Consider the following 25,094-nt stretch of genomic DNA (forward strand, 5'->3'; position numbering starts at 1 on the left):
AGGAAAAAAAAAAACCTCGCACCAAATACATGAAGCAAATTGAGCTCTTTTCCTGATTACTAAGCCCAAAATAGTTCCTGGCCAAGGTAAAGCAATGATCTATTGTTTATTCAGACCGTCCAATTGTTCTTGAGCTTAAACTTTGAAATGAAAATAGGCATGTTATATTGCTCGATGTTTTCCACTATACATGCAGAGAAATCCTCTCTGTGAACCCCAAAAATGAAAACAGAACTACCTGATAGAGTTATACAAGAGCCAATAGTGTATGCTTTTTAAGATATGATGAAAAAGTGAGAAATACATATTGGATTCATTGCCTCCTTTGAAAGCTTTCTCCAAAACAAATCTTTTTCACACATAACTCTGCAAGTTAACCTGTCAATATCTGTAATGTTAGAACTACAAAATCTTTAGACTATTAGAGGGTGAATCGAAATGATTGTCTTTAACAACTACCTTTTCCATCTCCGTAACACTTGAAAGCTCTATCTATCTAACTTGTCGTTCTAACTAACCAAGTTTGTGGGAAAAATCTCACTGACAAGACGGTCCAAACCATCAAACAGATTCCATAGTTCAGAAGCCGAAGAAACCGTTACTAACAAGAGATTCTTTCCTCGACCCTTTAACAAACACGAACTAAGATAAAGCAAGGACAACAAATTCATCCAAAAATATAGAAAGGAACTTATACAATTCCTTATCAATCAATTTATCCACAAAATGAACCAACAGAGTCCAGGGTTAGAAAAGGCACAGTAGAGAAGAAGAGCATTTGTTCTTTTCAAAAAAATCACTATAACTTAAAAAAGCAAAATAAATTAAAGATTACAATTTTTAACACTATCATCATCATCGTCTTACGCAACTGCAAAGCAATGATAGTAGAATAGTGGCAGCATATGAATGAATATCAAGTAGCAGTAGTAGTGTGAATTAGGAAAAGTAGCCCACACCGACATCACCAAGGTTTTAAAAAAACGAAGCTGACCGCAATTTTGGCTGCAACATCAAGGTTTCTGGAGTCACCACAACCACAACACCACCATAGTTGCAGCTGCATCAGCCGCATTTGTCCGTAATTTTCCGTAATCTAAAACCTCCTCGATCTTATCAAGACGAAGGGAGCTTGATAGCTTTGAAAGCAGGGTGAAGCAATCCAAGCTCATCCTTAACCTCAAGAGGGTTGCTAGTATCATTCCTCACCCTCTTCACCTTGCGGCTAGCAAGGGACTTATGAGTGAACCCATACATCTGCAAAATCTGGTTATCACCAAAGTTATAGGCCCTATCCATCTGCTTCAAGCACCTCTCCACAGGGTAATCCCCAAACTTCCCACAAGGTTTGCACCCTACAAAATGGGTCACCAGAGGCCACCTATGATCCCCAAGCCCCGGGTGATAATTCTCAATCATCTCCTCATAACGATCCACCAAAATCCCCCAATAACCATGCAAGTAGTAGTGATTCTCAAGGTAAACCTTGTCACCCCATTTCTCCTTCCCAGTTGCCAACAAATAAACCATTGCAGATTGATCATCAGCTTCAAAAACAGGCCTATTCTTAAGCTCCCTAGTGAGCACTTTCCCAGCTTCATCTCTTATCTTCCCCTTAGGCCCCATTGGAGCCCAAGCATCAAGAATATCCAAAGACCACTGACAATTTCTCAACAGAAAACTCCCAGTGTTCAACCCAATCCAGTTCTTCTCATCATACACCATCTCATTCCACCCGTGCATCACAAAGTTCGAATCTTTATACCTCTCCCAGGGAACCTCAAAGGCCATGTCGGTGAACATTGCATCACTGTCCATCCACCAGAGAAACTCCACTTCAGGGTGAGACAGCAAGAGCTTCCGAATCAACGGAAGCTTGGCCCAAAACCCTGCCATCTCAGCGTCCAGAAGAGCCATGTTGTAGAAAATCTCAATCCCGTGGACCCTGCAGTAGTCAATCTTGTTCTTGATCGATTTGACGAGGTAGTGGTCTCCGACCGGGTTTTCGCACGGTTTCGGGGACGAACCGGTTACGAGGAGGACGCGGGGTTTGTTGGGTCCGATGAAGTTCGGGTAATCCGGGTTGTTGGATAGCCATGAAGCGCGCTGTTCGTCCCAATTTGAGATTTTGGGGCCGAGGGTGTAGGGCGCGTTAGGGTTAGGTTTTTCGTCGTCGGAGGGGGGCTCGTCGACGAGGATCTTGGAGAGATCGAAGGTGGCGTAGTTGTTGGAATTGGAATTGGACTCGGAGGATGATTCGGGTTTGGTTTCTTCGAGGACGCGCCGGGCGCGGGCGGCGGAGAGGTGGTGGCGGATCTCGTTGAAGTCCTGCTCCGGCGTGCCGAACTTGCCGGCGCCGATTGTGCCGCGGAGGACGACCAACGTGAGGAAGAGGCAGAGGAACGTCACCGTGCTGTGGCGGCAACCGCGCTGCATCTGCCGGACGCGCCGAGGTCCCAGGCACCGCTCCAGCATTGTTGTTAACTGAGTTGACACGGTTGAATCTGGCGAGTTTTTTTTCTCTTTCTCAGATGCCGACTCGAGCGAGGGAGTGAAGAAGAAGAAGAAGAAGGAAAACGCGTAACTGTTGGGGTCTTGGGGAATGATTATTAAGATCCTAAAATATATCTTTAAAAACGGCCTTGTCGGTGGAAGACAAGTGTTGTGTAATACAAATACAAATTTGGTGACTTGGATTGTAAAGAGGTCAAATTAGTGTTAGAATAGTTGTATAAAAAAATTTAGGTTTAGATGACACGACTGGCTAAATAATTTGACATTAAATGTTGCCTTAGCGCGTCACATGTATTGTATTTCTAGCGCCTCCGTGTGGTAAGCTGTTTCTGATGGTAGACAGCTAAGAATGGACATGCATATGCATTGCAATTTGCAAGTTCGCTTGATTTGGTTCTTCATGGAGCCCATGGTTATTTACTTATTTATCATCATTACCTTTTTCAAAACATGTTTTTTTTTTTATATCATTCAAAAATTATAAAGTACTACAAAAAACACCAACTAAGGCCTAATGAAAGCGACCTTCTGCCAAAATTATAAGACTAAATTGAGTTGGACATGCATCCCATCTTACCAAGCATTTGCTGAAGAAGATCTTGTTTTACTAATCAATATGTACATTTGTTACCTTCCCTTAGAGAGTGTGAGTAAATGTAAATTGTCATTGTCTCCCTTTGAGCTCCTTTATACTATTACCAGTGCTGAATTAAGAAATTATGAAAAAAAAAAAAATAGTGAGAACAATAAATATTTTCTAATGTTTTTATAAAAGTAAAAAAACATCACAATCTATTATAAAATATATATAATATCACAATAAAAGAAATTTAAAATATTTAAGTTTTTACAAATTACAATTATCAATTACGCATTTTCATACTTTAAAAATATTTTGTAATTTTTTTATTGTCAATACTAATTTAATATGTGAAATATAACATTCTTCGTTAAAATAACCATCACTAAAACTCAATTAATCCTAATTTGTTTTATATCAAGAGCACAGTAAAAATAAACATTCCTAAAAGAATTATATCATGAGAGTTTTGAAAAGATAAATGTTTTACTCACCTTTTGAAGCAAATAATTTGAATTCTTCATTATCTTTGTCTCAACAGAATTTTCTCATTTTTCTCGATCCTTGAGCAACTAACTAATGTCAAGAGAAACTATTTATTTGTATGATTCTAAGAAAATGAATTGTCTATCCTTATATAAGTATGATACATAATTTGAAATTATATCTTTTGAGATTTATTTAACCAATCTTTTTTTTATCTCTTATTCTTATCTTTATCCCATCTAATATATTATTATACTAATATATTTTCAAAAAACATAACAATTTAATATATTAAAACAATTTAATCTATATTTTCATTTACTTAAAGATATATTTAGATAATCTTTATTTAAATAATTATTTGATTATTTTTGGGATTTTACTTAAAATGGTGTGCTCTATGCAGGGTGTGGTATTTTTGTGTGTTACCGTAAATGAGAATTGAACTAGATGGATTGAGCTTGAGCATGTAATTTTTATATTAAATGTCTTATGTTTATTTAGACTTTGGGTTAAAAAAATCCAATGAAAGCAATGTGTAGTTTTTTATGGGGGCAATTTTATATGTATATATTAACAAATAAAAAAATCTGGTGGGAGAAATTACGGCACAACAGATAACGTGAATCTGCCTATGCTATTGATGATGGCTTTATATGGATGCAATAACGAGGCATCCCTATTAATGAGATCAAGATTCAACGAGGAATATGATTAGCATATTATCTTCTTGAAACCTTTGTCTAATGCTAACTTAGACTATGATGAATTGCTAAAAGCTCAGCCTTCATATTTGTAGTAAAACCATACAAGCTCGAGAATCCCAACTTCATAATGCATGTTGAGTCACAAAAGACACAATAATCCAGCCCCTAACATAAATAATTACAGATGTTAAATACCATTAAACAAATCAAATATTGTACAACATTAAATATCAAAATAACATTTGAAAAAACATACTTTTGTTGATCTGATAAAAAGACCCAATTATTTTGAGAAGGATCCCCTATATCCATGTGTCAAGAATATTAAAAAGGTAGTGCCAAGAACCAAGTCCATTTGTCCTTAGTCTCGCTTTCCACGACAACAAAAGTGAGTGGCAAGTTTTGGTCATTAGCATCTCTGGTAACAACAACTAACAATTGCCCACCAAATTGATTCTTCAAATGACATCCATCAATCCCTATGAAGGGTCTACAAATTTGTCGGAAGGCTTTTTTGCACCCATCATATCACACATAAAATCTACCAAACCCAGGCTCAACTGTAGGATTTAGTATGTCTGCCATTATCTCACACGTATTATTCTTGCAAGCCCTTATCAACTCTTTAGAATAATCTCTCAACTTGAGGTACTGCTTCTTTGAACTATTGTAATGAACTAAACTCCATCCCAATATTCCACTTGAAGCCTTTACTCATAGTAGGCCTATTGAACTTTTCGTACACAGGAACATTACCATCCCCATCCTCTAAATCAGTCCCACCAAGTAATTCCTCTGAGAAATAATCCTCTTCTAAGTCATCAGCATTTGGTTGATTAAACTGGAATCCTCCATGACACACGGTTGTTATCTTCAGCCTCCTTTTCTACATCACTGGCACATAGTGATTCTTCCTCACTAGCATGTTCTGAATTTGAAACAAAGTCTTCATCACTGGTCCCATCATCAAATAAATCATCAACATTCATAAAACTCTTTTCCTTTTCCACTTTTGATTTCCTTAAAACCACCATTCTCAATTGGTTTAGCCACAAAATCAGGTTCACTTCGAATGAAACCATCAATGCTGTTAACAACAATTGACACAACATCTTGTCCACCATGAGTTGGGGGAAGGTGTTGGACATAAATATGCACCACAAGCCCAATATTGGCTGCATAATTGGATAAATTCAGAGCCTCCATATCATTGTATATCTCTTTCCAGCCTTCCTGAAAATCTACCCCATTTTCTTTCCACCACAATTTGAAATTTCCATTTTTGTACCCTAAATCATCCTTCGTCATACCAACTGCCTCGAAATATAACCAAGTATCCACATCCACTACTGCATAATGATAACCATTTTCATCTTCCTTGATGTAATGCACATGGGGTTCTGTTTTGAAAGAACCCATATGATGTATGGAAATTGTGAAAGAGATACCTTAAACATATTTTTTAAAAAATTAAATTAGAATTCAATTAATAACCAAATAAAAATTTGTTTTAATTTTAATCAAAATAATAATAAAATACTGAATATTGCCACGAATATGGTGTCCTTATTTCCGCAACAGAGCATAACCTCTAACCCAAAAGCCCTTTTTGAAACCCTAAACCTAAAAGAATACTTTGACCCCCCAAGCTTTCACTGCCAACACCAACCCAACCTCACATGTTATCAATACATACACCAAACAAATCCCACATGCCTTCATTGCATACACAGACACAACAATATAAAAATATTGGGACCACACATAAAGGATGCCACGATGACTACCAATGGACAACATACAATAGAATAAACAAAAAAAGCACACAAATGTACCTCGACCCACTCAAAGATTCATCTTCAACAACACGAAAGAATCTAAGGAATCTTTGCTCCAAAAGCCACTGTAAGGGAACCAAGTGCAGACATGTTTTGTGCCTGTGGGTTTGCTAATACGACCTTGTAAGGTTTCAACGGACAGACAAAGAGAAGATAGCACACTCCCAATGGCTTATCTCTTTTGGGAATTCAAGGTCTAACGAAGATCACCAGTCAAAAAGGTGCTCGTTTTGGCCTTCCTAAACCCCACGTTAAATTCAAATTTTAAATTAACTTTTATTAATCTCAAATTATAAACACAACAAAAATAATTAAAAATATAAAATACAATTACACAACAACGCTGATGTGTCCACACCTTGCACGAGTCTTACACCCAATTGCCAAATGTAACCACAACTCATCACTTTACGGGCAAACTAATGTCGGGGACCAAAAAACGAAAACAGAGCAAACGATGACCAAGACCAATCAATATTTTGTTTAGGGATCATAAGTGAAATCAAGGAAAAATTTAAGGATAAAATTCAAAAAGTATCTTTTCCTGCGCATCAAATAAAGAAAAATAATTTGTCATACAACTAGTATTAAATTACATGCTATTTAAAAATAGAAGCATAACATTAACAAAAATAACATTCAATTCAGAGTAGTCGAGCAAGCAATCATAATATAACTAAATTAATGAATCCTAATAATAAAATAAATTACTTGCTGGTTGTCACAACTTATCCTTCCGCGGGAGGGTAAGGCAAAAAGAAAAAGGCACGTCTTCTGAAAAGGATAACACGCGGAAGTCGTCATCAATATTTATTCGAAAAAAATGTTAGAAAAAACAAAAAGAAAAAGGTGTTTGCGAATTTTGAAAATAAGGTTCAGAAGTTGTTTGCGCGTAGGGAAGGTATTATAATTTCACGCGCTCGTCATAAGAGACGGTAACCTTAAATCAAGTGTGCAACGTGACTTCAAAAGTTATTTATTTTTCCCTTTTTATATTTTTTATTTTAATTTTTTTGGGGTTGACAAGGGGATGCCCTTGCTCCTACGTATCTCCAAGTGTGATGAGAAATTCAGACCTACGTAGTTCTTTAAAATGAGAAAATTTGTGTGTCAAATTGTTTTTATGCTTTTGAAAAATTCTTTTTAATTAACAAGAACAAAAAAAGAGTCGCTAAGACGTTGGACCTTAAACAATCTCTAGTGACTTTGGCAGGAAGAAATTCAGTTATGCGTTGATTTTATCTTGATTCTATTTGTTAACTTTCAATCCTTTTAAAAGATAACTTTACGACGCTAATGATTGATTAAGATTAAACTTTACAAAAGAAAAGAGATTACTGATAATAGAAGGAGAAAATGAATATGCACAAAACAACAAAGGGGACCCCTAAGGGTGCACAGATCACATTCAAATCTTAAAAACAAAACTAATCGATGGCAGCACGAAGAACACCAAACAAAGAACGATGTAGAGATTGATCACAGTCGCGATTTGGCAGCGCCTCAGCTTCGTTTCCTATTCTTTCTTCTTCTTCTCTCTTATTTCTCTAAATTTCCTTCACTCCTCAATGTTGGAACCCCTTCCTCAGCTCTCATTCACGCCTATTTATAGGAAGAAAAAAAGGTATTTGGGACAATGGCAGCTCGCCCAGGCGAGCTAAGGCTTACTCCTTAAGTAACTGGCTCGCCCAGGCGAGCTAGTTCCTTTAGGCTGAAGTAGTTTGGGGGCCCAGGCGAGCCAGAGGCTAGCCTGGGCGAGCTAGGGTCCAGGAAACTCAATGAAAAGATTCTTTTGGTCCCCTTTTTTGGTATTTTTGCATTTTTGATCAATACATTGAACGATCTTTCGTCTTGTGCGTTAACTGGTGTCGAACAATGCAATTCGGCTAGCGAGAATCAAAACATCAGTAATGATAGTCCCTATACGAAATTAGGGTCTAACACTAGTAATGAAAATAAAAGGAAATATTTTGATGGAGAAAATGTGGATAAGTTGGTTAAGATTATGACATGAGAACATGTCAACGGGTAATGCATCATAATCTTTAAAAGAAAAAGATCATGGTTCCTTAAAAATAAGAAACACCTCTTGCAATAGTTTGAAATTCAAAATGATTAGTGAGGAGTTTTTGGAGGTTATAGATCATCAATAATAATTGTAAGACATGATCTGATAGGAGGACTCACCACAACTTTATAAACCGTCGATTAATTTTAAGATGTATTTGATTTTTTAGTCTATAAATCGATCTTGTATTTCAAATTTTAAGAACACAATGAGTCTAATAAAAGCCTATTTTATCATGCAGTTTACCTTTAACCTTTTTAGCCTTTATTGCTTTCTTTTGTATTCTTTTCTTTACCATCTTGATTTATGGCTTTCGTTTATAATCCTTTATTTTACAGCTTTGAACTTTTACCTTTGGCGCAACATCCTATATTTTTTCTTATTCATTCGCCTACACTAAATGTTGGTAAATATTTGTGTTTTAATTTAAAATTTATAAATATATATTAATTCTATTTTATGAAATAAAATATTTATTTTAGATTTTCTTAAGATTTTGTTTTAACGAGTCAACTAGTTTGTTATGTTTGTTGTGACAACTGTAGGTTGATTTTCCAACGGTCATATTTCCAACAGTCATATTTTATTGTTGCAAAATGCCTATATATATCTCTTTCCTCTTTTCTAAAAAGAATATAGAGAATGTCTCGTATCTTTCTCCCAACAAAAATTGTCTCTTTCTTTTCCTATAAAACTTATTTTTATGAGAGCAAGAGCATTGGTGTTCATAAGGTTTGGGGATCCTTTCGCTGCACACGGTCGGAACCAACGGGTTGTCGTATCTTGGGAGAGGAGCGCAATCAGAATTTCTTACCCGTGCAGTGGGGGCGTTTTCTCTCTAAGGATAGCGTTTACGCGCTTCAACCTAGGCTATTTAATTCTTTCCCTTGATTTAATTTTTCCTTGTGCTCATTGTATGATATAATGCATTATTTATGCGTTGTCAATTAAATTTATTTTGCTACTGTTATTTTGTTATTTAATTCAAGACTGTGCATCTTCTTCGTATATTATTTTCCTTCATTTTTGTTTTATTTTCTAACAATCTTAGAGAGAAAAATTAGTTATCACTTTCTTCTTGCATAGTCTTTTCTGCAGTAGCATTTTATTTTACTAAAATATCTGTCATGAATATGATTGACTCCCTTTTTAGTAAGTCTGGAAAATTAATGGATGAAGACACAATGTATTATGCTTTATTAAAAATGTTTTATTATATTATTTCATTTCCTTAAATTTTACATTAGTGAGAGATTGTTGAAAAATATTTTCTTATAATTTGAAATTTAAAATATATTTTCTTTATTAATGATGGTTTTGAAGATAAAATGCTTTTAGAATTAGTTTATGTGAAAAACTAAAAGCATACTTCTAATTTCATTCCTATATGATTAGAAAACTATCTTTTATTTGGTCAAATGATCCTGTGAACACAAGTCTTTAAAATCAGGACATTTGTTGTTTGATTTTTAATTTTTATTGTTTAACGTTATTATTACTACTGCAAGTATTTTGCTGCTACATGTTGACTGATTGTCTCTTTATTTATAACTCATTGATAACAGATAAGCATGTGAAAATATAACACACAAAAATAATAAAATAAACACTTTGGTGAAACTTTATATTTTGCATGTCGTATTCTTAAAAGAGTACCTTATAAACAAACAAAAAAAATCTTTATGAGCTATGGAGAAAAAGAGAAGCAAATATGAAATATCTTAAAGTGTGGGGGTGTCTAGTAAAGGTTAATATCCCTATTAATAAGAAAAGGAAAATTGAAAAAAAAATATTAATTATATTTTGTTGGATATTTTTTACATAATACTACTTATAGATTCTTAGTTATTAATTCAGAAGTATCTGAAATTTCTAATGGTACTATTATGGAGTCTAGAGATGTGACTTTCTTTGAAAATATTTTTCCTTTGAAAAATAAATTATCTAAATCTGTTTGTGATACTTCTTGTTCTAATTTGTCTACTTGTAGTAATACTAATAAGGACATTGTGTTTGAACCTAGGAGGAGTAAAAGATCAAAAAAAGTTAAGGATTTTGGTTCTGAATTTTGCTCTTTTTTGCTTGAAGATGATCCTAAAACTTATGGTGAGACCATGAGGTCTATTGATGCACCTTTTTGGAAAGAAGCTATTAATGTTGAAATGAGTTCTCTTAAAAATAATAAAACTTGGTTTCTTACTGATCTTCCCCCTGGTTGTAAAAGTATAGGTTGTAAGTGGGTTTTTCGAAAGAAATTAAGAACTGATGGATCTATAGAAAAATTTAAGGCAAGACTTGTTGTGATTGGGTGTAAACAAATAGAAGGTGTAGATTTCTTTGATACATATTCTCCTGTTTCTAAAGTTACTATCATTAAGGTCTTAATTGCACTTGCTTATGTTTTTAATTTAGAAATTCATCAAATGGATGTAAAAACTGCCTTTTTAAATGGTGAATTAGAAGAAGAAATTTATATGAGCCAACCTGAAGGCTTTGAAGAACAGGGGAAGGAAAAGAAAGTTTGCAAACTTGTTAAATCTTTATATGGTTTGAAACAAGCTCCAAAGCAATGACACGGAAAATTTGATCAAGTTGTTCTTTCATATGGTTTTCAAATCAATAATACTGATAAATGTGTGTATGTGAAACAATTTGATGATAATGGATGTGCCATTTTATGTTTGTATGTGGATGACATATTGATATTTGATAGTAATATGCAATTCATAAATGATGTGAAGTCTTTCTTGTCTAGAAATTTTGATATGAAGGACCTTGGTCCTGTAGATGTGATTTTGGGTATTAAGCTTATAAAGAAAAATGATGGCATGATTTTAACCCAATCACACTATGTTGAAAAGCTGTTGAAGAAGTTTAATTATTTTGATGTGAAACCTGTTTCTATTCCTTATGACTCATCCATCAAGCTAAAGAAAAATTTGGGTAAAGGAATTTCTTCACATAAATATTCTCAAATTATCGGTTCTTTGTTGCATTTGACAAACTTCTTTAGGCCTGACATTGCATATGCAGTTGGTAGATTAGGAAGGTATACTAATAATCCTGATCATTCTCATTGGATTGCATTAGAAAGAGTTTTTAGATACTTAAAAGGAACCATCAATTATGACATTCATTATACATGTTTTCCTGCAGTAATTGAGGGGTTTAGTGATGCAAATTGGATTTCTGATTCTGATGAAACAAAATCAACAAGTGGTTATGTTTTTACTTTAGCTGGTGGTGCAGCATCATGAAAATCTGCTAAACAAACTATTATTTCATGTTCTACTATGGAAGCAGAAATTATTGCTTTAGATACTGCTACTAGTGAGGCTGAGTTTCTTAAAAATTTGTTATGTGATCTACCATTGTTGAATAAGCCTATACCTCCAATTCCCATGCATTGTGATAGTCAAGTTGCTATATCTAAAGTTACTAGCAAAAATTTTAATGAAAAAAGAAGACACTTAAGAGTGAGACATAAGTCTATTAGAAATTTGATTTCTCATGGTGTCATTTCTCTTGACTTTGTCAGGTCAAAAAATAATATTGCGGATCCGCTTACAAAAAGATTGACATGTCAACAAGTATTTGAGTCATCGAGGGGAATGAGATTAAAGCCCATTATTTAGTTACAACAATGGACACCCGTCTACGTCTGATTGGTGATCCCATGAATGAAGTTCAACGGGTAACAACGAAATTGTTTGTTGATTAAAGTACACCAAAATAAAATTTGGCGGAGTTGTTCCGTTTCTTATTCCTATGACGAGGTGTATTATAAATTGTGGCAATATTAAGGTTGAGGTATTTATATATGTGTATTTTTGGTTAAAAAAAAATACCTCTTAATGAATCCGATGAAAATTATTGTAGGGATGGGGGTCACAATCCACTCTTTGAGGATTCACCTAGTGAGTGTGGTGGTGGGGCCACCATTGTGAGATATGGGCTAATCTCTAAGTGACACTCACGAAACAAGATACAAGCGCAAGGCCGTGTAACACGCTACCACTGTTTAGAACCTAATTAAACACCAATATTGTAGGGGTTGTGTACTAAAGTCTGGTTAAAGAATATGTAGTTCAAGACAATCAAGTCACTACATTTTTCTCGGATGGAAGTTCATAAACACTAGGTATAAGGCTCAAACCCGGAAGGTTCCTTATACCGAAATACAATATCAGATGCTCTTTCTCTTATGTTTTTATACAAAATATCTTTTAGAAAATATATTTTAAAATTTTAAATTATGTGGGGGAATGTTGGTAAATATTTGTGTTTTAATTTAAAATTTATAAATATATATTAATTCTATTTTATAAAATAAAATATTTATTTTAAAATTTCTTAAGATTTTGTTTTAACGAGTCAACTAGTTTGTTATGTTTGTTGTGACAACTGTAGGTTGGTTTTCCAACGGTCATATTTCCAATAATCATATTTTGTTGTTGCAAAATGCCTATATATATCTTTTTCCTCTTTTCTAAAAAGAATACAGAGACGTCTCGTATCTTTCTCCCAACAAAAATTGTCTCTTTCTTTTCCTATAAAACTTATTTTTATGAGAGCAAGAACATTGATGTTCATAAGGTTTGGGGATCCTTTCGCTGCACACGATCGGAACCAACGGGTTGTCGTATCTTGGGAGAGGAGCGCAATCAAAATTTCTTACCCGTGCAGTGGAGCGTTTTCTCTCTAAGGATAGCGTTTACGCGCTTCAACCCAAACTATTTAATTGTTTTCCTTGATTTAATTTTTTCTTGTGCTCATTGTATGATATAACACATTATTTATGTGTTGTCAATTAAATTTATTTTGCTATTATTATTTTGTTATTTAATTCAAGACTGTGCATCTTTTTCGTATATTATTTTCCTTTATTTTTGTTTTATTTTCTAACACTAAATACTTCCCTAGATAACTCGAGAACACATAATCAATAAATAGATTTCCATTATTGACACCATATTAATTTGAAATCTCTAACATAAAACTAACCGAAATGTCTTTAAATTTTTAAGCGACATTACTCAAATGCAATACATTGCATCTACGTCTAACAATGAAGTTCAAAGCAAATGTTAGTTCTACAACTAACAATTCAACTTATTCCACAATGTTACCACTATAAAAAAAATATATTTTATGAGCAAAATATGAATGACTAACATAATAAATTCAATAGTATGAAATAAGAACTAAAATGTACAGTAAATTTTTTTTAAAAAAATATTGACAATGATAGTCGCATAATCATAGTCATGTCCGACAGACGAAATTAGTTTTTACCCGTAAAGTCTTTGGTCCAGAAAAAAAAAAAAAAAGAAGACATAGTGTAAACTTTAAACAGTTGCATTAAAGTAAAAATTAATGGAAAGTGTTGGAAGAAAAAATCTAGTGAGGAGTCGAAAGCAGAAAGACATTGTGGATGAATGGGGCATGGGGCCCACGATAGTGGAAAAGGAGCATGCGTCCTCTATGATGCAAATCTAGCTTGCGTCGCGAAACATGAGATAGCAGCAGCAGCAGCACCATTAAATTCATTTGACTACGTTCATTCGAGTAAGACACACACTAACTACACCCTCTCTAACCCAACACAAACATGACACCACCACTCACTAGCACTATAAATCCCAAACCCGAGAGTGAAACCTCCTCTTTCTTTCAACTAACTTCTCTCTCTCTCTCTTTGGCGGCTCTCAATTCTCCAACCCCCAACCCTAGTTCCATTTTTTTTTAATCCTAAATCATGCATACTCCAGACACCTAGTTTCATTTCATCATTACACGCACACCTTATTTATTTATATGGGAAAAAAATCAAATCAATAGAGCCAGACAAGTGTTGTGTTGTTGAGGTTGAGGTTGATGTTGGAGGGAGGAGCGATAATGGAGGATTCGGCGGCGCAGAAGAGGAAGCAGCAAGAGTTTGCTCTAGCGTCGGTTTCCGAGGTGTCTTCGGCTCCTTCTTCTGCTTCGCCGGGGGTTGCTCTCTTTGCTGGTGACCGTCTTCAAATTAGGAACGAATCTCACCGTGTTGCTCTCAATGCACACCTTTCAGATATTCAGGTTCGTTTTTTTTTTCTTTTTTCTTCTTTTTTTGAATCTCGCTTTGATTTTTTCGTGTGCTCACTTAGTGATAAGTATGCAGTGAATGGTGTATTGATATCTCTGTTTTGATTGCGGTGTATTGTAACATTGTTGTGCATTTATGGTTTACAGCTATTCAGATTAGGTCCTATTGAATCGGTTTGCATGGTGGAAGGGTCTGAGGCTGACAAACAGGTACAAATTTGTAATGAGTAATCATCTATTATCTCAGCTGGTGTTGTTTCATTAGCATTCACATTAAAACTCTATTGATTTTTTTCGGTGTTTAGAGGATTTGAGCTTCAAAGAATTGGTATTATGGTCCTGCTGCATTCTGTGTTTTTTTTTTTCTTTTTTTATGTTACTTTGCCCCGAATAATGATGTTTATGTTCATGTGAGGTGTGCACGCTGCACGGTGCATTGTTTTCTTGCTTAATTCAATGATGTACTGCTATATAGTTATACCTTTTAACTGTGCTATTTTTGAACCAGACATCGTATTCCAGTGGAGTCGCTATACAGTTTAGAAATGAGGAAGAGAGTGAGGCCTTCCATTGTGTATTCCAACAATGGAAGAAGGGATTCGATGTTCAAGGTGCTGCTTTGGAAATTTGTGTAAACCTTGTTGTAGAATGGCATTTGGCAAACTCTGTTGATTTTTATAACTTCGGGTCATCTTTTGTTTGCTGAATGACATTTATAAACCAAATGTGTTAATGTTAGATACATGAAACTTAGGGTGTATGAGTTTAGCAATTTTTCTTTGACATTATTATATAAATTTTTTACATCTTTCAATGTATTTTTCGATTTGTGGATGGTTAAATGGATAGTAAGAACTTGTGATGCTAGTTGGTACTGCTGAAATGTTGCTTGGCAGGTAACGTGTAATAGAGGAACTTAGGATATTGTATAACTGATGAAAGAGGTAGTTTTATTATAGTACTTCTGATGTTGCATTGAATCTCACTGTAACTGGGCAGGATTGTTTGTGCCATGTGACCTTCTTTTCTGTTTTTCATTTTACAGCTAGCACCTAATTTAGTGTTTGGAGACATAACATTAATTAATATCTATTGGTTAAATGCTTTCCATTTTCAACTAGGTTCATGATCCTGTCTACAGTTGTGTTAATTGTACTTTTGAGTGTTTATTTTGCTTGCTCCTACAACTCTACAAGTTTCTTTTCACTGAAGGCATGATTACATTGGTTATTTATTGATAATATAGAATATTTGTTTAATTAAATATTTGATTGTTTTAACCCAGGAGGAAACTTACCTAATGGAACTGATGTAATAACTTCTAAAAGCAAATTTGATGAAAAGATAGAGCCATCTTCTGCAAAAATGTATTTTCATTATTACGGACAACTTCTGCATCAGCAAAATATGTTGCAGGACTATGTGAGGACAGGTTACACCTGATTGTATTCTAGTGGCCTTTTATATAGTTATTTTATTTTTTTACTTCTACCAATATATTTACTGAGGAATTCCTGATGTTTTTGTTTTAGGAACCTATTATGCTGCAGTTCTTGAGAATCGTGCAGATTTCGTAGGTCGTGTAGTAGTTGATGTTGGTGCTGGTAGCGGCATTTTGTCACTATTTGCTGCCCAGGTATCTTAACACTTTAATCTGCCAAGTCTTATTGTTGCACATGCTAATAGTGTATTTGCTTCTAAATTCTAGTTAAATGAAAATTCTGGGTGTTTCCCCTGCCCTTTACTTCCAAAACTTAGTATGAAATCTTCCTCAGACCCAAAACTGGACCCATGACTGGAGCAGAAGAATAAAATATCACATAGACAAGCCTAACCAATACAGAAACATTTTCAAAAGAAATAAAATTTCTCAAACAAGTTATACTTCAAATTTACTGGAACTTTGGCAGGGTATCCCCTGTAATTTCAACATCCTGAAATAACAATCACCTGTCAAATTCTATCCACAATAGACACACCATTTTAATATTAGAGTAAGTAGTCTATGTATTGAGAATGTAAAGGGTTTTTACATTATCATCCAATCACAATGTACAATGTATGATAAGTTTGTTGACTTTTAATTTTTACCATAATTATCTTAAAAATCATGCTAATGATAATTTTTTATTATTTGGCAATGTATTTTGTTTTACAGTGACAATGCATAGAAATTGAGATCTTGATATTAAGATATTTAATGACCTAAAAATAACTATAGTAACCTTCAAAAGCTGCAAAATGTCCAAAATACACTATAAAGCAAAAGGGCTGCTGAAAAACAATGGAGGTCTTGGTAGGGATAATTTACTGCGAAGGACAGCAACTCAGTAGCCTGAAATTCAGTTTACTGATGATCTGCGAGGGGGTGACTCGGGATCTTTGCTTGGTCTCTTTTTTTTTTCTTTTCTTTTTGGTAAGAAGCGTTTGTTTCATTATCATTCTGTCATTCGTTTTCCAGGCTGGTGCAAAACATGTTTATGCCGTGGAAGCATCTGAAATGGCAGAATATGCACGAAAACTTGTAGCTGGGAACCCAATACTGGGTCAACGAATTACAGTAAGAATTTTTTCTTAGTTTTCTTCAGTGGTCATTGTTCATTATCTGATCTTTCAGGTGACCATGCCATGTAATATTTATATATATATAGGTTATTAAAGGCAAAGTTGAGGATGTTGAATTGCCAGAGAAAGCTGATATTCTAATCTCTGAGCCCATGGGTAAGCTTCTGTTGTACTTGCTTCAGTCAATCTAGAGATTAGAGAATGATGTTGATAGTCCACAGATAAGTTATATTTTTGTCAATGGATTTTTCTGCTGCTTCTTTGTGGTGTTGAGATAAGTTGTGTAAAAAAAAAATGGGAATGCAAGTGTTTTATGGGAATTAGCAGTTTTTTAGCGATTTTGTTGGCAATTTATAATTCAGTGACATTTCTCTGTTGTTGTGCAGGCACCTTGTTAGTTAACGAAAGAATGCTGGAGTCTTATGTCATTGCCAGAGATAGGTTTCTCATCCCTAATGGGAAAATGTTTCCTACAGTGGGAAGGTACATTGAACACTTTCTCTACTTTTCCCCCTTTTTCTTTTTTTGTGTGATACTATTAAGCGTAGTTATGACTATATGATTCTATATAGGCAAGTTACTGGGATAATTATCTTCCATTTAAAACAGTTATTCTTAGCCCAATATATTTTTCAAGATGCAGATTCTTGTTCTTATGCAACATTTTTGTGCCTTTTCGTGTTAAAAATACTACATTTTTTATTTGCATCTTCCCCCCTCCCAAAACTGCTTATAATAATTATCTAAGAATTATTTGTCTACTCCTAACCTTGAATTTATTACTGCTGTAGGATTCACATGGCTCCTTTCAGTGATGAATATTTGTTTGTTGAAATTGCTAATAAGGTAAAATTATCCTTGTTTTTTGACTATTGTTTAGTCTCCATTCTTGAGATAATATTCTTTTTTCTATTTTTCTTAAATTCTTTGATCAGTATTGTTTCTATTCTCTGTTCAGGCCCTGTTTTGGCAGCAGCAAAACTATTATGGTGTTGATTTGACGCCCTTACATGGGACTGCCTTTCAAGGATACTTTTCTCAGGTATCTTTCTAGCTTGGTTTCATAAAATGAACTGAAGATTTCTAACTGATCCATTCTGATAAGAGTAGGATGTATTTGGAACATGTAGTGTAAAATGTTTGTTTGGGATCCCCACTAACAGATTATATGTGATATCTGTTTTTCCAAATTAAAACTGACGTTTTTTTTTTCTTTTATTAATGCTTACATGTTTCTGGAGATATAGAAATATAAATGCTTTGTTCATGTTTGAATTGCAACTTAACCTGTTTTTGATAGTATAAGACTAATAACTTCTGGAGATATAGATACAAGACTAATAATTTACTTAGAGATGACATTAGTGTAGACATAGAAATGCTTTGTTCATGTTTGAATTGCAACTTTGCCTGTTTTTCATACCAGTCTTTGTCAAACATAGGATTTTGCATTTACATAGCAAGCTGAAGATGATTATTTTATGTTTTTCAATTGGTTCATATGCAGCTTTACATTTGATGCTGGGCTTCTGTTTATATTTGCCCTTGTCACCTATAGTTATGACATATTCCTCTCTCATTTTCTTCCCTTTCTGCCTTTTGCAAACCCGATGCATGTGTTCCATTTTGTTTTTGTACCCGAGTAAAATTGGTGCCTATTTCTATTTCTTTTTTAAATACTTACATGCTTCTGGACGGTTAGTGTTAAGTGATACTGATAATGGTTTAAATGTATGGGTTTAATCAGCATCTGCATTTGTTGTAACATAATTGGAGTCTGTCTGTCAAAGAAGTTGGAATTGTATTTATAATTCAGAAAGAAGAAACAAAAAGGAATTATTTATTGATTGATTGAATGAATGAGTGAAAGAACAAAAGTCAGTCATTCAAGGGACCTGAATTCTCCACTTCCAATCTCTCTTTCCCCCCCTTTTATACACTCCCCAATCTCCCAACCCAGTAACTGGAGTTAGTTACTACTGTTTCTGCCTCTCAACTATCTCAGAGGTCTAATCCTCTGCTCCTTGCGTATTCCTTCTAACATACACCCTACTAATAGGGTGTTGTTGTCTATCACTGTATACTGTAGGTGCTGTGTTGGTCTTAGTAAAGATGATAGGAAAATTGGCTTGTGGAAGATACAAATTAATTTATGACAATTGATGGTGCCTATAATAGAAAAAATTGTAGAATCTTGCCTTAGGTGAAGTCTGGTAGAAGCCTGATTTAGGAGAAAAAATTAAATGGATTGCCTCTATCGTTAGAGGTAGAGTAAAATTTATAGTTGATATCATTAAGAAGGATTAACCTTACCTGTTGGGGAAATGCTTGGTTGTTGTTGATGATGCCTTATCACCATGAATTATTTTATATGATTTGTTTAGTACTTTAGTTTTAGGAATCCTTTCAAAATCTTGTGGGCGAAACAGAAATGGGTAGAATTAAAATGTTTCTAACCTTTACTAATTGCTTTCTGGTTTGATATGATCTGTTTTGTTCTTTTTGAATCCTCTCAATCCCTTGAGCAAAACAGAAATGGATGGAATTAAAATGTTTCTTAACCTTTACTATTAGTTTTTGCCTCTAGGGATTTCTTGAGTGTATCATTTTGATATAGTCTTTTGTCAAAGGAGTAAAATTGGACTGTTATGGTTACTGAAATTTATGTTGTGGATAAATTTATGATATATTCTCCCACTTCACTTTTTTCTCTTATCCATGCAGCCTGTGGTGGATGCTTTTGATCCAAGGTTGTTAATAGCTGCTCCTATGTTCCATGTGTTAGACTTTACCAAAATAAAGGTAAACATTTAATCAATTTTATTTGGTGAGATGGTTTATTTTCCGGAAGTCCTATTGGCTGATAAATTCCACTTTTTCATGAAACAAGCTGATCTATTTTGATATCACCTCCATTTGGTAGTTTGCATCCTTCAGTTTTCCTTTGGATTAAGAATTCTTTGAAACTTTTATTTCCAAAGCCATGTATATTTTGGGGTTATGTATCATTGTGTTTGGCAATGGGTCTATTGCTGGTCAGCATCTTGGTTGTATTCATGCTGAGGTTATATTGTTTCAATGTTTAGAATAAAATTTCCAAGGAATTTGTGATCAAAATCATTTTTCATTCTGTAGGAAGAAGAGCTGTATGAAATTGACATTCCTCTCAGATTCACAGCCACTGTGGGTGCCAGGCTACATGGGTTGGCATGTTGGTTTGATGTACTGTTCAATGGAAGGTAACCATTCCTCTTCTATTAGTTCAATATTGTCTTGTCTTTCTATTCGTCAATGCTTTGTGATTGTTTGCATCAGTTAATTTATCAGTTAATTTGTCACTCAATTTATTCCAAATCCACAGTACTGCACGAAGGTGGCTTACCACTGCCCCTGGTTCACCTACAACCCACTGGTATCAGTTACGCTGTGTTCTCTCGCAGCCAATATATGTCATGGCAGGACAAGAAATTACTGGCAGGATGCACTTGATTGCTCACACTGCTCAGAGTTATACGATCTTTTTAACATTGTCAGGTTGGTAATTGTCTTTTTTTCTTTTCCATTTTATTACTACATTATATCTTCCTGCAGTGGATGAACAGATTTCAATTTTCATTTAGCTAAAACGTGGGGTCCTGGTGCTGAACAAGGAGGGATTCTTCAAACATCATCCTGTAAACTTGATCTGAAAGAACCTTACTATAGAATGTCTCAACCACAAGCTTATCCATTAACCCAAGATCAGCAACCTCAACCGTTTTTACAGACACAGGTATTGAATTGATAATCAGATATCTATTTCTTTCCATGCTTATTTTGTAAGTTTAAATTCTATGGAAGAGATGTTTTTTTCACACTTTCTGATGAAGTGTTTGGGGTGTCGGTAATTATAGGAAATCCTGATGAGTATATTTCAATTTGGAAGAATTAAAAAAACTGGGAAATTATTGTTATTCCATGTTCTAAAAAGGTTTCATTTTTGAGAAAACACTAACTGTATTATTCTTAAATCATGATTTTCAATTTTTCCTTGATTGGAATTTTTTTTGGGAGAAATTCCTAAATTGAAATTGATCATTGACAAAACCCTTGATCTTACTTCTCCCAAGGTGAGCCCTCTAGGACACATTAAGACAGCAGGTCTGTTGGATAAATTACATAAAGATTTCAGAGCAATAATGCAATCCATTTTTTTTCCTGTTTACTGCATTAGTGTTTTCTGTGACAGTCAGTTTCTTTGACAGGATATAGACATCCAATCTCAAGATTTGGATGAAGTGGAGATAATGCAACAGCCTTCGCCTAAGTCGTGTGCTCAGATTGACTCCCTCATGCAGAATGCATCATAAGTTGATGAATACTAACGTGAACTTTCTGTTTGTAACATGAATCATCCAGTTGGGGGAATGTGTCCGTCTTTATTTGGACATGCCCCTTGCCTGTAAATCAATCCTGTATTGAATTCTTAATTTATCCAGCAATACATTGAATCCTCAAGCCTGGTAAAATTGAGAGCCTCTGTAAAATTATTTTTTAGGTATTGAATTTGCCTTTGTAAGGACTATCAGGCTCACATGAAGGGGAAAACGCCTTATTGGTTTTATGAGCAGGTGAAAATATTGCTTTTGCTAATTATTGAAGTTGAAGCCGAGTTGCTTTGTGTTAAATGGATTTGGTTTTCAAATGAAAATTCATGTAAGAGAAAGTTCTATTTGAAAATTTTAGATTTTATGTTCATTGTCAAAATAGCGTCTCAAGGTCCAGGAGCTTGTCCAACTTGGAGAGTCTTTGTTAGGGTCATGAACTGGATAAATATTTCAGTTTGAGTAATACGGAACACGATGCATTTTGGATTATTCAATCCGAAACTATATTACATTACTTCCTTAGTAGAGTAATCCGAAACATGATATATTTTGAATTATTCAATCCGAAATTATATCACACGACTTTCTGAATAGATGATCTATAAGTCATGGAGTATAATTTCAGATTGAGTAATTTGAAATGCATCCTGTGTTCTGGATTACTCAATTTGAAACTAGACTATATGAACATGACTTCCATAACAGGACATGCAAAATGCATGAATGATTATTTTAAGGTAACATTACATGACATAATTAGATGAGTGTCATGTCATCATTAAGAGTATAAAACTTATTTTTTTTAAAATGTTAAAATTTATGATAATCAAAACCAACAAAGAAATATTTAGAGAACTAAAACCACGTTAACTCATTTATTTAAATTAAAACATATTTTTACCTAAAATAATTGTACAAGAATTTTAAATATTTCAGATGGGAGGCGTTGAAATTAAGTAATAAGCTGTATTAGAGATAGTAAAAGGTTCAATTTATCTTTTAGTTACTTAAATAATTATTATTTATAGGTTTAATTTAGTTATATTATTATTAAAAGGCTAAATTTAAGTTCTGTAATTCTTCAAAATAATTTAATTTGATCATTTTGTTTTTAAAAGGTTTAATTAAATTTTTTATTTTTTAAAATTGATTTAATTTGATCTCATTTTTTAAAATGGGACCTAACATGATTTTAAATAGGATCAAAATTAAACCTATTTTTTTTTCAAAAAGTCCTAATTGAAACTTATTAAATAAAACGATCTAACTGAGCAATTTTTATTAATCAGAGGACCAAAATAATAAAGAAAACCATGTTGAATAGTCTATTTATTATTGAATAGATCACGCTCCGCACATTACACAACTCAACATTGTCAATCATATTGCAAAAGACACAGTGGCTCATCATTGTCGATCATTGATTGCAAAAGCTAAAACTGGTAAGGGGGGGGAACATACGCCAAGTTTTGTTGAGCATTGCAAGGGTTATTTAGTTGGTTAGTTAGAGTAGTTTGCTTTGTGAAAGGGAAGCTGAATGATAAATAACACAGCAAAAATTGTGGAAGTCACTGTTATTAAAAAGAGATTATGCAGTACTAGAGCAAACTCTGAACACATGAAATGTTATTTCATATTGCTTGCTCATGAAGAAACATGAGCTCTACTACTTCAATATAGCTAAATTTTGTAAACTCTCTGCCTTCAGGAATATATGACTAGGGACTACACGCAACAGAAACACCCCTCCCTTTTAGGGCTTAACTATTTTCAAAATTGAAAGAGCATGAATTGGTGGCAACTTGGATTGGCAGAAGCTCTGCCACAGCTCCATCTTCTCTTCCGAGTCCTTTGTCAGTGCTTCATACATTGAAGTTGCAACACTTCGCGCTGCATCTCTTGCCTCTGGAAGTCTATCATTCAGTAAATCAGCTGCCACTTCAATCAGTTCAACCAACCCAAACTGCTCCATTTCTTGAAGCCCCTGCAAACATTCACATGAATGAATGACTCAACCTTAGAACAGTGCATGGACACAAACACCAACAATGCAAAAGAAAGACATCATAGTTAATTGGTGGGTGTTTGCAATGTTAACTCACCATCTTGGAGACACATCTGGAGAGAGAAACAGCAGCCTTAGCCCTGACCCTAAGGTTTTTGTGACTCCCATATACCCTCATTTTCTGAAGCAGTGGAAGAGGGGTCATGGAACCAACCATTAAGCCAAGTGCCCTGTCAGCTTCTTCACACACAAACCTTTTGTCTTGGGATGCCTTCAGCAGCAGCTGTAGCAGCTGTTGAAATTCAACCAAACAACACATTCCAACCCATTGGTCAACAATATATCATATTAAAAAGGTTCAAAATATGTTTTAGGTTCCTCAACCTCAAGTGGGTCAAAATTGATTTTAGTTTTCCTACATTTTAAAAATAGTGATTTTGGTCTTTGTATCTTCTGAAATATGGTGGATTAAGTGCATGTTGGGTTTGCTTATTGTGATGCATATTTCAATATAATCTAACGGATAACAGCAAAATGAAAGCAAAAACAAGGGTCCTGATCCTTTTGGAAAAATACTTTTGCCTCAATATACTTTTCTACTTGATTTCCAAACATGCACTTAGTCCCTTGTCAATCAGAAATAGACAATTTGATGGATTTTTTAATCCAATTTTAACCAAAAACACATGTTTATTTTACCCTTAAAAAATAAAAATAAAAAAACAGATCACCCAAGAGGAAATTGAGTCCAAGTACCAAGCCATCAAATGCATCGGAGATTTCTGGGTCATGCAACTTGTCACCAAAGGCGTTGAAAATATCAGCAGCAGCCATAATAGCAGTTTTGCAGAGAGCACTACGAGGGTTCCTCATTGTCTTCGCCACCACCAACACAATTTTTCCCCTGCCCACAAAACCATGTCATAAAATCCTCAAAACCCAATTGCTCCCACAACCAAAGTTCAAAACTTTACAAAAACACAGACATTTAATAAAGAGAGACAATAGAAAATAACCCTTACAAAATGGGGAACAGAAGAGAGGAGTGGTACATCGCGAAGCGTCTAACATCATTCAGCGACTCACAAACCTTCGTCCAATTTTTCGAATCCAAATCTTCAACCAAGCTCTGCATTTCCAAAGATGTTTTGCTTTCAAATTTAATGCTCCGAAGAAAAGTGAATTTGAGTTTTTTAACGGCACAAATGAGCAAAAACAAGAACATACACATACCTGAATCTTAACTTCAGGGTCCGACAAGGGCTTAAGGTTGTCGGAGGAGACATAGTCAACAGTGGCATCCCCAGATGAGGGCAATGGAACTATGTTTTCGCCATTGACGCCAGCACGGTCTTGTTGCTTTTGGGTTGCAAGAGCGACTTTGGGTTGTTTTTTAGGTCTCTCTGGGGTTGTTGGAAGAGCGTTGTCGATGGGTCTGAGTGCCATTGGTGAGTGAGTGTTGCAATGCAGCTCAATGAGAGAGATGAATCGAGAAATGAGACTTATTTGATGGGTACAAAATTTGTTTGATTGCTGGTATAAAAATCGTAACTTTTTTGCTTTCAGGTTTAAAAATGGAAAGAGACGTTGGGGGGTTTTGTGTGTGTAACGGTAACATTTCCAAGTGGGAAGATTTGTTTGAAGTTTGAAAGTAAAAGTTGCCTGTTGATAATGCCATTGTATTTTTCTTCTTCTTCGGAATCGTTGGGGAGTCCGTAATTCTGTATATTATTATTAGAATTAACATTGAGATTTAAATTAAAATTTGTTATTAATGGTCAAGGATTTAGTTCAGTTGCTTAGTGTAAGAGTGATTATACTATTTTGATTTTTATAGATAAAAAAAATTGGTATTAATTTACCCCGATTAAAGCTTGAAA

General features: G+C 34.5%; 3 protein-coding genes across 3 annotated transcripts; 1 reads left to right on the forward strand and 2 right to left on the reverse strand.

Moving 5' to 3' along the window:
- Positions 1 to 666: 666 nt before the first annotated feature.
- On the reverse strand, positions 667 to 2,702 carry LOC114387976 (xyloglucan 6-xylosyltransferase 2-like). Its single transcript, XM_028348283.1, has one exon. It carries the CDS (start codon positions 2,473 to 2,475, stop codon positions 1,117 to 1,119), a length of 1,359 nt encoding a protein of 452 aa, XP_028204084.1. The 5' UTR covers positions 2,476 to 2,702; the 3' UTR covers positions 667 to 1,116.
- A 10,985-nt stretch (positions 2,703 to 13,687) lies between these two features.
- LOC114388234 (probable histone-arginine methyltransferase 1.3) lies at positions 13,688 to 21,532 on the forward strand. Its single transcript, XM_028348614.1, has 15 exons — positions 13,688 to 14,271; positions 14,425 to 14,487; positions 14,786 to 14,888; positions 15,563 to 15,709; positions 15,810 to 15,913; positions 16,739 to 16,837; positions 16,929 to 16,998; positions 17,229 to 17,325; positions 17,634 to 17,688; positions 17,801 to 17,884; positions 19,567 to 19,644; positions 19,978 to 20,081; positions 20,204 to 20,376; positions 20,463 to 20,614; positions 21,087 to 21,532. Exons 1-15 carry the CDS (start codon positions 14,071 to 14,073, stop codon positions 21,189 to 21,191), a joined length of 1,635 nt encoding a protein of 544 aa, XP_028204415.1. The 5' UTR covers positions 13,688 to 14,070; the 3' UTR covers positions 21,192 to 21,532.
- Positions 21,533 to 22,754: 1,222 nt separating this feature from the next.
- Positions 22,755 to 24,838, reverse strand: LOC114387067 (TOG array regulator of axonemal microtubules protein 1-like). The gene is made up of 5 exons (XM_028347182.1): positions 24,448 to 24,838; positions 24,237 to 24,343; positions 23,971 to 24,118; positions 23,312 to 23,506; positions 22,755 to 23,193 (listed from the first exon to the last, which is right to left on the reverse strand). The coding sequence occupies exons 1-5, from the start codon at positions 24,658 to 24,660 to the stop codon at positions 22,963 to 22,965; spliced, it is 894 nt and encodes a 297-aa protein (XP_028202983.1). The 5' UTR covers positions 24,661 to 24,838; the 3' UTR covers positions 22,755 to 22,962.
- Between the last annotated feature and the right edge of the window lie 256 nt (positions 24,839 to 25,094).

The sequence above is a fragment of the Glycine soja genome, chromosome 15 (genome assembly GCF_004193775.1).
Source record: "Glycine soja cultivar W05 chromosome 15, ASM419377v2, whole genome shotgun sequence".
NCBI lineage: Eukaryota > Viridiplantae > Streptophyta > Magnoliopsida > Fabales > Fabaceae > Glycine > Glycine soja.